The 15,030-nt window shown below is 39.3% G+C and overlaps 1 protein-coding gene across 11 annotated transcripts in view; it reads right to left on the bottom strand.

Moving 5' to 3' along the window:
* The window catches only part of RGS12 (regulator of G protein signaling 12), a 174,837-nt gene that overhangs the window by 81,413 nt on the left and 78,394 nt on the right, over nucleotides 1-15,030 (bottom strand). For 7 of the 11 annotated variants that reach the window (XM_065598272.1, XM_065598271.1, XM_065598278.1 and 4 more), the window contains one exon: nucleotides 9,546-9,567. In XM_065598272.1, coding sequence (XP_065454344.1) covers nucleotides 9,546-9,567 — 22 coding nt within the window. Of the gene's footprint in view, nucleotides 1-3,091; nucleotides 3,996-4,043; nucleotides 9,070-9,545; nucleotides 9,568-15,030 lie in introns of those variants that run through there. The other 4 variants (XM_065598276.1, XM_065598280.1, XM_065598275.1 and 1 more) reach the window with 4 other exon arrangements.

The raw sequence follows: 15,030 nt of genomic DNA on the forward strand, positions 1-15,030 counted from the left end.
ACCCCCAAACCTTTGCACTTATTGCTATATGTAACACCAGAGATTTCTGAAACTCAAGTAAGTTTATTAGCAGTTTTCATTTTTCTGTGCATTTGACAGCACCACATAGTTAGGCACGTTCAATGTTTTCCCTGTGTACTTTGTTTCTCGCTTGCTGAAGAGACCCTTAGCAATAAAGGAGACAGAGATCCCTTAATACATATTTTTAAAGGAAAAATTAAAGAAAAAGGGCATTTCAAGATATGCTATTTAAAGGGGTGTCAATTTTTTTTTTAAATTAGGTATTTTTTTCTAACATTGAGTTGACAGTGTCCCTTTAAATCACAGAAAAAAAAATCGACCCAGATAAAGTTAAGATAAAACTATGATAAGTGTTTTTATATCCTAGTATGGTCTAAGGGATAGATTATAAAACAGAAAATATCATAATGTCGCTATATTAATCCATGGTACTCCCACACCTTGAATATTGTGTCCAGTTCTGGTTTCCCCATCTCCAAAAAGATACATTAGAATTGGAAAAAGTACAGAGAAGGGCAACAAAAATGATTAGTGGTATGGAACAGCTTCCATAGGAGGAGAGATTAAAAAGACTGGAACTGTGCAGCTTAGAAAAGAGACAACAAAGAGGGGTTAAGACAGAGGCCTATAAAATCATGAACGTGAAGAAGGTGAATAAGGAAACATTATTTACTCCTTCACATAGCACACAAACCAGGGGTCACCCAATTACATTAATAGGCAGGAGGTTTAAAACAAACACAAGGAATTAGTTCTTCACACAACACACAGATGACCTCTGGAACTCATTACTATGGGATGTTGCAAAGGCCAAAATATAACTGGATTCAAAAAAGAATTAGATAAGTTCATGGAGAACAGAAACATCTATGGCTATTAGCCAAGATGGTCAGGGATGCAACCCCATGCTCTGTGTGTCCCTAAGCCAACATTTCTCAAATGCAGCCACCAGGGGGTTTTCGTGCAGCCATGACAGTCTCCTGGGCAGTGAAGCATTGGTCCCTCCCACTCACTCCTTGTTGCTCCTGGATGTGCTGCCCTGCACCGCTTCTGGAGAGAGGTGGGGCACAACGCTGCAGGAGTAAGGTGAGTTCTTGACCCACCTTGGGGAGACAGAGTTTGGGCAGCAGTCTCCAGCGGCGGGACTTCAGGAGACTGGCCATAGAGCCCCAGGCTCCAACCGCAGGGGAGTGGATACTAACCGCCCCCTCCCCCGGCTCCAGCCAGGTGGCCCTGGCCTCCAGCTGTGGGACTTCAGCCTCCGGCCCCTGGTTCCAGCTGTGTGGCAGCAGGCGCTGGCCCCCGGCTCCAGTCCCAAGCTCCGGCCGTGCAGTGAAAGGCGCTGTCCCCAGGTACTGATGACTCCCAGCCCCAGGTGCACGGCAGTGGGCTCCAACCACAGGGCTTTGGGCGCCAATCCCTGGCTCTGGCCATGGGGCAGCAGGTGACACCTGGCTCTGGAGCTTCAGTTGGCCTCTGGACCGCAGTTCCAGCCATGTGTTGGCAGACGCTGGCACCAGGCTCCAGCCACGCAGACCCAGCGCTGATCCCCTGCTCTAGCTGCATGTCACTGGCCCCGGGCGCTGACCCACAGCTCTGGCTGTGCGGCAATGAGCTCAGATACCTGGCTCCAGCTACACAGTTCCTGTTCCCAGCTCTGGGCTCTGGCCACAGGCACTGAGCCACAGCTCTGGCCACCTGGCAGCAGACACCAGGCCCTGGCTCTGGCCACACAACAGTGGGCCTCTTCACCCATTCCCATTGCCACTGGCCCCTGGCTGCCTCCCACAGCCCAGCATCCACCCCCTTCCCTCCCATTGTCATGAACCCGCACTGCCTCCCCTTGCCCCACATCCATCCCACCATCGCCTCTGGCCCCCCCACTACCTCCCCCTTTGCTCCCCCTCCCCCATCCAGGGCTTAATGGGTCCTGGGGCTTGCTGAAAAAAATGATATTAACAAACATGCAAGTATCCATTTTTCACAGCAGACTTAGTAGCTATCCGTGAAAAATGATACTTGTATGTTTGTTAACATCATTTATCACTTTTCACAGCCTCCCAGGAAGCTACTAAGTGTGCTGTGATATTAACAAATATACAAATTTCACTCCCCAAGGGGGAGGCAGCATTATTTTTATTATTGAGTCTGCCAAAAAACCCTACAAATATACATTACAATGATTTGGATGTGCATCTGTGCATATTTAATTGTTTTTCCTAAAGTTAATTAAGTATTTCAGGAAAAAGTGTCAGTGCGGCCACCAGTGAGAGTTGGTGGCTGCACTCTGAGGCCACCAAAAATTGGTTGTGAGAACCCCTGCCCTAAGCCTCCAACGCTCAGAAGGTGGGAGTGGATGACAGCGGATGGATCACTTGATAAATTGCCCTGTTCTGTTCATTCCCTCAGAAGCATCTGGTACTGGATACTGTCTGTAGGCAGGATACTGGGCTAAATGGACCATTGGTCTGACCCAGTATGGCCATTCTTATGTTCTTATTTAAAACCAGTAAAGTGGGGCACAATGTTCCTTTGGGACAGAGGATCACAAGGGAATGATTCAAAGTGACTCATGAACTGGGATGAATCTATTGTCAACCTGCAAGGTGAAGAAAGGGCTGGCATAGCCCCAAGGAGAGTGCTTGATTTCCTGAAAGACTGGTGACCTTAGGGAGCTGACACCAAGCCAGGCACAGGCAATACTCTCTCAGGCTGGAGACAGGGGGTAACAAGGTGATTCTCAGTCCTGAGTGCCCCCAGAACGGTGACACACACACCATGCTTTTATCTCCATAATGGCTAGCATCTGACTCATTTTGGTTCTTCTGGCTGAAACCAAAGATTAACAGTTTGTTGAATCTAGGAATCCTAGGACACTTCTCTGAAAAAAAAATAGTAGGCTTAAGTGATCAAAGTTACTCTTTGCCTTTGTCCCAAAATTTCTTAAAATGATTATTTTCCTCTAGCCCCTCACAGATATCTATACATGCTTATGACATTCAAATATGCTTTGAAATGACTGTTCACATTGGCCACACCCAGAACCCTCCTAGTTTCTTTACATACTCACCAATTACTCCTCTCAGCCTTCTTTGTCCATGAGTTAGTATGCTCCAGGACATTTTTACACTGCATTTTATTTCATCCTATTCTAGGACCACTGCTATCATCTCTCAAAGGAGCAATTGTAGTTTTGTTCCTCATTTTCTTCCAACAAACAACAACAATTTTTTCTTTTATTCTTTAACTCCCACCCAGATGACAACAGTACTTGAATCCATACTATGGACAATTTTTTTTTTAAAGTCTTGTTCAATTTGCCACTTTGGTTTTCTATACTGAAATCTGAATAGATGATACAAAACACAGAAACCTATTAACCTTAGTAAACGTACAACATGTAAGCAGCTGCACCACAATGCTGACACTAAAACATGCCATTGTCTAAGGGGAGAAACAGAAATCGATCTATAAAACATCTAGCAAACTAATTCTCTCTATGGCTTAAAAGATAGCACACATCATGATATACCTATAAGAAGTTTCCCAATTTTTCAATAAAAATAAAAATTAAGAGGAGGAAATCTGCCACTCCATGGACAGGGAGTCTGTTTCATTTTATTTTCTTGATTACATACATATGTGACAGACTGGCTAACTTACTCTACACAAACCTAAATCCTTCATAAGAAGCATGATACACCTTTTGAGTTATTTTTGTTTTGTTTTATTTACAAAACAGATTGCTATTCCAAAGAACATGCATTGTTCTTATCAATTAAATATTGAAAAGTGTTAAAAAGATAATCTGGCTTTGAAAGCTCTGATTTAAACCTTGCAAAAGAATAAGGTCAGAATATATTTCAGTGATGATTTATTTGTATGCATCCTTTAATAAAATCTACAATAATATTTCAGACAACAAACTTTTTTATAATGAGCAGCTCAGCACATTCTTGGTAATTACTAAATGCCTACAGTCGCAGGATGAAGATATTCTATATAATCACTAAAGACATTACCTGGATAAAGCTGATAAGAGCCACTGTGGTGCCACTTAACCAAATACTTCAAACCATTCACTGAAAACCATCCTTCTGAATCCATACCAAATTCAGCTGTAATTCCCCAAGGCACATTGGGTGAAGATTCTTTCCTCAGTTTGGGACATTTTTCCTTTGTAACTTCTTCCTGGATAAGGCAAGCTAATGTCTTTTCCTCCAACAATTCCTATTAGCCTTTTACATACTTTTGAGAAAACTGATTCTTTTCCCTCATGGCTTCAAGCTGAGGAAACCAACAGTATACTTAACACAGAGCACTATAAAATGCTACATAAATAATTTAAAGAAAAGACCTTTCACCACTGTTGCTAAAGAAGCTTTAATTATTTATGTTACAGTGGAATCCATCTACTGTAACTGTGGACTAGTGGTATAAGAACTAAAAGATAAGTCATAGGTCTGTTAGACAATTCATCAGCTATTTGCAACTTTGAAACACTATTCTTATCTATTTTTTTTTTAGAATTGTCACATTTTTATTGCATCTTCTGTGGTTGTGTTTTTAAAATGTAATTCTATATTATTTTGCAGTTGTAAACATTCTAAGCTTTCCAAACAGATTACTTATGAAAAAATAAACTAGTTCTGGTGATGAGAACAACAAAGCAGCATCCACAAGCAGCAGCAATTACAGTGAAATGCTTTAGAAGAGCTCAAAATGTAGAGCTTAAACATTCACATACATGCAATTACTATTCTTTGAAAGTAATAATAGACACTCACTTTGTGGAACCAATCTGAGGGGGGTGTGACAGGTCAGAAATTACATACTTCAAAATTCTGAAGTGTTAAATTACCTCACCTACTGTCTGGGTATTTCAGTGACCAATAAATGCCCACATCTCTGAGAAGGAAGGCCAGGTGGATGAGTGCTGATATCCTGTAAATGTATACCCACTGACCTTGTCAACACTATATTATGCGTAAAATTTCCCCCTTGTGAAATTCCATCAGTGATAGCAATGGTAAGAGTGGAGTGAAGACATCTGGCATTTTAACTACTGTCTCTCTGAGTTGGCCTAAATGGCACAATGTTTGAAACACCAGCAAACCTGCACTCTATTGATGCTAGTGCTCCCACTGTACCAATGGTACCAATAGTTGGAAGTGTGGGGAGAAAAGGCTATTGTAGACACAGCCTCAGAGAACAAGAATTACAAGAAACGATAGTGAAATAAAATGGTTTCTGCAGATCCCAGGGCAAAGGTGCAGTACAGTTACTGATCCGTACCAATAACCTCGTTTCTCAATTTTATGATTTTCTGCATTTTGACTGGCTGTGAGTAGGGTGACCAGATAGCAAGTGTGAAAAATAGTGACAGGAGGTGGGTGGTAATAGGTGCCTATATAAGAAAAAGCCCCAAAAATCAGGACTGTCCCTATACAATCGGGACATCTGGTCACACTAACTGTGAGTCATTATGTAAATCAGATTTTATTGTTTATTTCTCAGTTATTATTCAGTAAGTAAATCCCTGTTCTTTAGCTGATCACCATTAGTCCATCTGAAGAGAGTAGTATATGTACAGTTATTCCTGAATAACTCCACACTGGTTATGCAAATCCCTCTGTTCTGATAGGCTACTGCCCTTAATATTTTCCCAATGACATGCACAAAGAAAAATTGAGCCAGTTTTTTTAACCCTCACAAAGTTGGTATTTTTATTGCCCTGAGGACGGAATTTGGTGTGTGAACTGTGAGTTTGTTAAGAGCTCAAAATTCAGCTTCAAGTAAGTTAGATTTAGAAGAACTCTTCACCTTGTACAAAGGGCAGCTGGTCAGTTGAGGGCAGAGGGATGAAGGAGAGGAAATACAGGAGGAAGAGAGGTTATAGGTTTAGCCTTCCTTCAGTGACAGCCTGTAAGACTTATTTTCAAATATCTATTAACACTTCAAGGGAAATGTACTTACTATAATTTCCCCATAATGATCTTTTTCCTCCCACCCACTGAAGAAAATGACAACTTGGGTGTCTTCAGTTAGGCACCTAAATAAGTGACTTGATTTTAGGAGGTGCTCAAACCCTATCAAATCCTACTGACTTAAATGAGTGCAGTAGCTGCATAGCACTTCTGAAAATCAAGCCATTTATTTAATTTGTCTCAATCTGGATTCAGGTACATAACTGAAGGTGTCCAAATCTGAAAATGTTGGCCAGCGGGATATATACCTTTTTATTTTGGTGGTGACAACCCAAACGTGCACATTTGGAGTTAGTACACAATCTGATTGAATACAGCTTTGAGCAATCAGCATCCAAAGCCAGACTCTAATGTAAAGCTTTTACATAACATGAGGCACTAGTGATTTGAGAGAAAAAAAGTTGCCGTGCCCCCTGTTCTAGTTGCAAGGATAGATTTAAATAGACATAATTATTTTTACAAGTGGACATACTAACATAAATGGCTTGTATAGGTAAGGGAAATTTGCACTGTGCAACTATATTAATGCTGTTACACTGGAGCAAATTCCTCTAACCTAGACAAGCCTGAAAATACGTAATTCTGTGGGTCTTCTAATGAAGTGCTGAAATAAAAAAAAAAAAAATAGAAAAAAATCATTGCTGTGACATTTTCAAAGAAAGTAAAAGTCTGAAATTGTCGTATAGACATTAATCAGAACATTATACCTAGTGAAGCTATAGCTGAAATTAGTTAAGATTTTATTTCTATTCAATTTTTCTGGTTTCACTCCCTTCTCTTGGATCTTATTTTTCCAGTTTATCTTCTATATAGTTAAGCATTTATTAAATATTATTCTTCACATAGTCTATATTTTATAGCTTTGTACAGAACTTAGGACCCACTGGTACCTTAAAAACTGAGAGAGTGTATGGTGTTAAATCTTCAGCACTAACTGACAAGACAGATAAAATACTAGGATATAGAACAGAATACTGAGTGCAAGTTACAATCTGTTCTTTTACCTCTGCAACCTACACAGCCCTCAGACTTCACGACTCCACCAAATTCTACAGTATTAATTGTGAAAATACAATTATCCCTAGACTTGAAAATAACTTCAGTAACAATACTGGAGGAGCGGAACATGACAAGCCAGAGATCTCTAATAAAACTGACAAATGGAAGTACACTGTGCTTGATGTTACTATCAAGGGAGTGCTACTTCAGGGTTCCCATTTCCTCAGCCAATGGAGATTAGATTTGCCATGAAGGAGAAATACTTTTCATTGTAGACAAGCAGATAATCTTTTTTCAGACCAACAAATTTAGAATACATAAACTTTCAGGACACAAAAATCATTTCTTGTGGAATTAGCTGTCTGTACAATATTCAGATTAGTAAACCTAGAAACACTGTCTGCATGTTAGGCTATGTCTATGTCTTGATTACAGATAAAAAGATGTATTTTTACACTGAGATGGGAAACTCAAGAGAGCTAACTGGATGTAAAATCTTAGTGGAGACAAGGCATTATAGTTTTTATCTCGATATAGTCAGTCAGGGTCAACCCTACACCTTTCACCTAGGGTTTTTATCTTGACTAGCTACATTGAGGTTAAAAAAAAACAACAACAAAAACCTGTGCCTTGTCTCTGCTAGAATATTCCATCAAGACAGACTACTCACTGTAAAAACACACCTTTTTACAGTGAAGATATAACCTCTGTTTAAGAAACAAGAGATGAAATAGGTGCACACTGCCTTTTCCCCCGTTATCCCATGGCAAATTAGTGGGTGGGCTTCAAAACAGACTCTATGTTCTACCTCCCATCCGAGTGCTGTGACAGTGGTGACAGCTGAAGAAGAGAAAATACCTGATGGGATAAGTTAGCTGCTAGCAAAATGACACAGTCAACTCTGTCTAGGGTTTTATTTCTGGCTGAAGCCCAAACAGGCCTCATTTTTTATAAGAAATGACAAAGAAAGATAGGGGAGGAATGAATAACGAGAGCTGCTGTGAATATATTTTGCTACTCTTCCACTTAGATAAAAAAAACAAGCAACTAACTCTACCCTCCTCCAGCTTCAGAATCTTTCTTTCGTTTTAGTTCGCTTGTTTCTTAAACAGATGTTTGCGTCCTTTTGCCTAATAAAACAGTATATATTATACAGTACTTGAAGAAAGCCAAAATGGGTAAAATACACGCAAGACTGATCCTTCGCAGGACCAAGTGAGGCAACTCTAGAAGCAAACCACCTGTTTGCTGTTTAGTATAGCAAACCTAAGCTATACTAAAGGCCTTGTATACTGTTAAGGAATCATATTTAAACTGTTCCAGCTAAACTGGTTTCTAACACAACTTGGTTGGTTAATATGTATGGGTCCAAATGGTGCAAGGGCCATGCTAAAAGAGTATGTTCTCGCCTACATAGAACACATTTTTGTTTTTGTTTTTTTAAAAATGTACAGCAATTGTTGAATTTCTTCAGTCACTAGTTACAACTTAGCTAAAAATATTTTGTTTTTAAATAAGTTTCTACCAAACTTTTGCCAGCCAAACCATATTAGAACCTTAATTAGCTGGAACTGCCATTCAACTGAACTTAAACACAATTCTTTATCTCTATTTGAAGCCCAGCATAGTAGGAGGCCCAAGTAGCAATGCTAATCTTAATAGTGGAATTTGGTTCAGAGTTCTCAAATGAAAGAGTTAGATAGCCTCTTCTCAATTCCTGATCGCTCATCACAAAATGTAGCATAGATAGTGATATCAGAATATATATCAGAGGGGTAGCCATGTTAGTCTGTATCCACAAAAACAACGAGGAATCTGGTAGCACCTTAAAGACTAACAAATTATTTGGGCATAAACTTTCGTGGGTAAAAAACCCACTTATTCAGACCCAATAGTTATCCCAGAACAGCAAGAACTTCAGGTTGGGTTACATTTATTCAGTTTTTAAGGATGCCATCTTATTTATCTAAAATGAATGCATTACTTCGTTATAAAAAGAAACTCCTTTTAGCCTCAACAAGAGCTCTGAGATCACACCTAACCTATGAGCTAGGAGCAGTCTCTGCAAGACAAAACAGTAAAAAACTTGTTTTAACATGTAAAATGAAATGCTGTTGATGAAAAGTGCAATGGTGAAAGAATATACAGTACATAAAGGATATTTAAAAAATGAGAGTGAGATTTCATCAGTTCCCAATTTAATAATATCCTACTAGATCAACTTTTTAAAAAATCACAAATGAAGAATTCTAGTTGTAATAACATGCATTTATTTAAATGCATATGCCAGAAAAAATTATGTAAGTAAACAAAGGAATATAACATGTAAACATTAGGCTTGATCCTTCAGGATTTTCATAGGCACAATTCCTACTGAAGTCAGTGCATCATTAAGGACTGCAGGATGGGCCCATCATGTTTATCAAGCAAACACTTCTTGTCATATGGCATTTTATTTATCACACTTTACCACACTATTTAATGTGGGAACTTTGATTTTCTGAATACTAATAAAAGTGACAACAAATTTGAGCTTACCTCCATCAGACACAGTTGCAGACTACAAAAAAAGAGAGAGAAAGAGATGAGTTATATACATTTCATGACAATACAGAGAGAAACTTTTCTGAGTAACATACAATACTGAAAGTGCTGATAAGTCTTTGCATTTTGGCCCAGAAAATCAATCAGCCCCAAGTGACATAGGGGAGAGACAGTATAAATGAGTCAGCAGTTATTTTCCAACAGCTGCTGCCTCCTCCTACCAAACTTCTCCCAAGCTATTGAACTAACGTATTGTAGCCTGATCCCACAAACATTTATTGGGCAACTTGCTTCCCAATGTGTGTGCTCACACTGAGTTCAACAGGACTGCTTACAAAAGTTACTTGTATGTACATGTTTCCAAGATCAGATCCTTATGTTCTTAAAGGTAACCTTCAAAAGTTAATTATATATATATATATATATATATATATATATATATATATATATATATATATATATATATATATATATATATATATATATATATTTATGAGTCATATCCTTTTTTGTCCCTCCATGATGTATAAAGAAGACCTGAAAGGTTCTCTTTTTTCCCACGCTTGTGTTTTACAATAGAAATTCAGGCTGGACTTTAGATGTCTTTGCTGGGGGGAAAAAAATGTTTTTACATTGTGTTAGCTATCTTGATGTAAAATCCTAGGGGAGACAAGGTACAGGTAGTTTTTACCTCAATGTAGCTAGTCAAGGTGCAACTTATACCTCCCAACACACTATGTGGAAGTTAAAGTATTGATCTCAACTAGCTATGCTGAGAGAGCCATTACCTGTGCACTTGTCTCCAAAAGGATTTCACATCAAATTTTGCAGCGTTGACATAGCCTAGGGCCCTAGGATGAGTGGAGAACCAGTCAGATGATGACAATGTGGGTTTGTCTACACAACACCTCTTACCTTGGATTGCCAATTAATTTAAGGTAGTTAAAACTTTTGTAAAAGCTAGTGTGTGGACATTCCCTGAACATGTTACAGTATACAAATATTGGCTCTCCACCCTGAGCTGAGCAGAAGCTAAGAGGTGGAAGCAATTTTTAGTCAGACCAAACTTTTTCTGTTCATTCTTTTTTGTTAGCATCCATTCAAATGACTAACATTTTAAATAGGGGAAGTCCTCTTTGATTATTCAAAAACCCTTGTCCCTTTAATTAACTTATTAAATGATCACATTTTTACCCCCTAGTGGTCTTCTAACAAAACCATAAAAGTTCAGACTATTCATTTATGATATTTCCCAAATAAGGGACAATCAGTGGGGGAAAAAATACCTGCATATCTCCTTTCAGGATGTGTACATCATAAAGAAACAAAAAATAGGGCAGAGGTCAAATTAAAAAGCAAAAATAAAAAACAAAAATCCACAAAAACTTTCAGTCACCTTTAAAACTTTAATTGCATTTTTAAATGAAGTCCTTTGTATAACATTTAAGTATTAGATCAGTAATACTGAGTGGCATAAATTAGTATAGCTCCATTAGCTTCACCAGCTGTGGATTTGGTCCCATTTAAAAAAAAATCAGTTAGTAGTCATTTGGAATTTTCAAAGCCTGTCATTTTATTATGCTAATCTTAATCAAAATAGATTTTTTAATCATTGCTTTTCTTTTCATGCATCACTGAAAAAACATTTCTTGTGAAGTTATATAAAAATAAATCTCTCCCTTTGAATTTGTAAAGCGTAATAATATAATCCAAGTAGCATCTGTGAATCTCCCTCAAACTCATTCAACAGCACTACCCAGGGACTCAAGCATTTGGGATGATGTGTTCATGAAGGTGCATAAAATGTTTTATGCTAACTTATAAGAAAAGTATTTTGCATGACAGTCTAGCAACTACTCCACATACAAATCTGGCATTTTATAATAATTAATAATTGTAAAGTTACTTTTAAAATGGAATCTACATGATTGAACACTGTGTACTAAATATAATCCACTACATAGTACTTATTAAACTCTTATGGAAGTAACAGATCAGTGACTGTTTTTAGATTCCTTTTGTTTTACTCACACATATTGCAAGGTGAAACTTTGGTTATACTGAATACTATGACTTCAACACCATTACTCAGAACATAAACAACTAAGACTGCCAAAAAGGTAATAAAAATAACTAATGAATATAGGTGTACTTTTCAGGCAAAAAGTAATCAGATTACTTCTCAGAATACATTTTTAGGTCTAGTCTGTTACCTTAGCATATCTGTTTGCATCTTAATTCAAACATTTTTGCTAAATTTGAAAGGCATTGACGGAAATAAACAGAATTGTCACAAGCACCTTTAAGAGTGTGTCATTTACTTCCCTTTCAGTAATTAGGCAGTTAACAAGTCTAAAGTAACATTTCTTAGCCCTGGTCTACACTACAAAGTTAGGTCAATGCAATGCAACTTATGTCGACCTAACTCTCTAAGTGTCTACATTAAAATTTCTCTCCTGCCGATGTAACTGCCCCACTACACCTACTTAATAACTCCACCTCCACAAGAGATGTAGAGTCAATGTCGATATAGTTAGGTCAAAGCAGTGTCAGTGTAGACACTGCGTTGCTTACATTGACTGTTGCTGGCATTGAGAAGCCATCCCACAATGCCCCACACTGACAGTTCAATCAGTGCAAGCGCTCTGGTGAGGATGCGCACCACTGACACAAGGAGCAAAGTGTAGACACGCACAAGCAATGTAATTACTGCAGCAGCTATATGCCGATGTAAGTTAGGTCTACTTAATTTGGTAGCCCTTAAGGAAGAATAGTATGATTTCCAAATAAACATTAAAAGAACTCCCCCAGTTAACTGACTTTAGTGCTTGTGATAGGTGATAGAAGGCTTTAACTCAACTGATTTAGCATATGTTATAGACAGAGTGCCTTGTCTACACTATGCACTGTAGTTGTAGCCGTGTCAGTGCCACAGAGACAAGGTCAGTGAGGTAATGTTTTTTACTGGGCCAACGTCTGTTTAGAGAGACAACTAAATGCAAGGTGCAACAGATTGTTTAGCATAAGTAGTTAGCACATATTTTAAGGGACTCTTCAAGGTAGACTGGCCCGTTAGCACCTCTCCAGTCATATGACAAGAAGAGGGAGTTAGTGGGTTTGTTGTAATAAGCCATATCAAATGCACCACTAAACCGATGATATACCTGAGTTACATCGACAACATTTTCATCCTCTGGAGATTAAACTCCCTCATAGATTTCTACCACAACTTCAACAACCACCACTCATCCATTAAACTCTCTCTGGAACACTTCCACACTAGCATCAACTTCCTGGACAATCATCTAGAACAATGGAATCCAGAGAACCATATACAAGAAACCCACATATCACCACATTTACCTTCAGAGATTCAGTAACCACTCCAAACACACCAAGAAATCTATCATCCACAAGCAGGCATTCAGCTACCACAGAATATGCTCTGTAGAGGAAATCCGGGATATACACCTTAACACACTTAAAACCACCTTCAACAAACAAGGACACTCCATCAAAGAAGTAGATCGAATCATGGAACAGGCCACACAGACAACCTGAAAGAACCTGCTTCAATACAGAAATAAAACTCCGTCTGACCATACACTACTAGTTGTCACCTACCACTCCACACTGGAACCCATATAGAGTATCATCAAACAACTACAACCCAAACTCAATGGCGATCCCATCCTGAAAAAAATATTTCCCGAACAACCCCCCAACCTCTCCAAGCTCATCGTTAGAAGCAAGCTTCCCACAGACCAGGACACACCAACTCAAAGCAGCAGCAGACTTTGATAGAACAACAGATGCAAAACCTGCAGACATATCTCCATTGCTACAATGATCAACACACTCCACAACACACCTGTCAAAATTCATGGATCCTGGACATGCCTATTACAACATGTGGTATACCTCATCCAGTACACTAAAAGCCCCAATAACAACTATGTGGGTGAAACCAGACTATCACTATGCTCTCAAATGAACTCTCACATGAAAATGATAAAAGACAAAAAACACTGTCACCTGTGGGTGTACACTTTTCACAAAGCCATCAGTCTATATCTGACCTATCAATCCTCATCCTCAAAGGAAACCTGCACAACACTTTCAAAAGATGAGCCTAGGAGCTTAAATTCAATCTCTGCTAGACACTGAAAATCACTGAACAGAGTCACCGGATTTATGTCTTATTACAACAATCTGTAACGCACTAAGGCCATGTCTATATTTACAAGCTTACAGTGGCACCCAGCTGTACCTATACAGCTGTGCCACTGGAAGATTGCTCATGCAGCCGTGTTATGCTGATGGGAGAGAGCTCACCCATCGACATAATAAAACCAGCTCAATGAGCGGCGGTAGCTATGTCGGTGGGAGAGCATCATAGTGCTATGCACACGAGCTCTTATGCCGGCAAAACTTATGTCGCTCAGCGAGGTGTTTTATTCACACACCAGAGCGACAAAAGTTTTGCCAACATAAGTGCTAGTGTAGAAATGGCCTATGACTGCAGAGGTGTTAACGGATACTCTACCTAGAATAGTTCCTTACAATATGTGCTAATTACATATTCTAAACAATCTGTTACACCTTGCATTTAGCTATGATGCTCAGAGTACCTTTCCCAGCCTGAAGAGGAGCTCTGTGTGGCTCGAACACTTGTCTCTCTCACCAACAGAAGTTGGTCCAATAAAAGATATTACCTCATCCACCTGATCTGCCTATAGTAGACTTTTAAAACATATTATGGCTTGTCTATACAGGGACATTTGGGTACATTAAAATTAATTAACTCATGGTGTGAAGTTCATTGTGCATCAATTAATGCGTAGACACACTTCAGCAGTAGCCTGAGCTCACCGTAGTTTAAACCTCCTTCAAGCTACAGCAAATTAAGGTCACTTTATTTCTGAATGAGAGTGTCCATGCATGAGTTTAATATGCATTTAATTTATGAACATTAACTTCACACCATCAGTTAATTCATCTTAAATTTTCTGAGGCCTGGTCTACACTTAAAAGATAGGTGGACATAGCTATGTTGCTCAGGGCACAGGCGCCAACTCCGTGAGTGCTCCAGGGCTCAAGCACCCACGGAAAAAAAAAGGGGGGGTGCTCGGCACCAACCAGCCAGAGTGGTTCTGGCCCTGGGGCTGGCCACCGATCAGCTGTTTAGTGTCCTGGGGGAGGCGGAGAGGAGCAAGCGGTGTGTATGCGGGGGGGGCGCTCAGGGGAAGAGGTGGAGCGAGAGCAGGGTGCCCCCCAGGGGAAAAAAAAAAGTCAGCACCTATGGCTCAGAGGTGACCCACTGAAAGAGACATGCTTGGTGGAAGAGACAAGCTTTCAAATGCCACAGAACTCTTCTTCAAGACACATAAGCACATTTTAAAATAGCCTAATCCATAATTTAAACTAATCTGCCTTTGATCGTTGTATTTAGTACTAGTTAAAGTTGTTAATGATTGCA

Source organism: Chrysemys picta, chromosome 5, assembly GCF_011386835.1.
Source record: "Chrysemys picta bellii isolate R12L10 chromosome 5, ASM1138683v2, whole genome shotgun sequence".
Lineage (NCBI taxonomy): Eukaryota > Metazoa > Chordata > Testudines > Emydidae > Chrysemys > Chrysemys picta.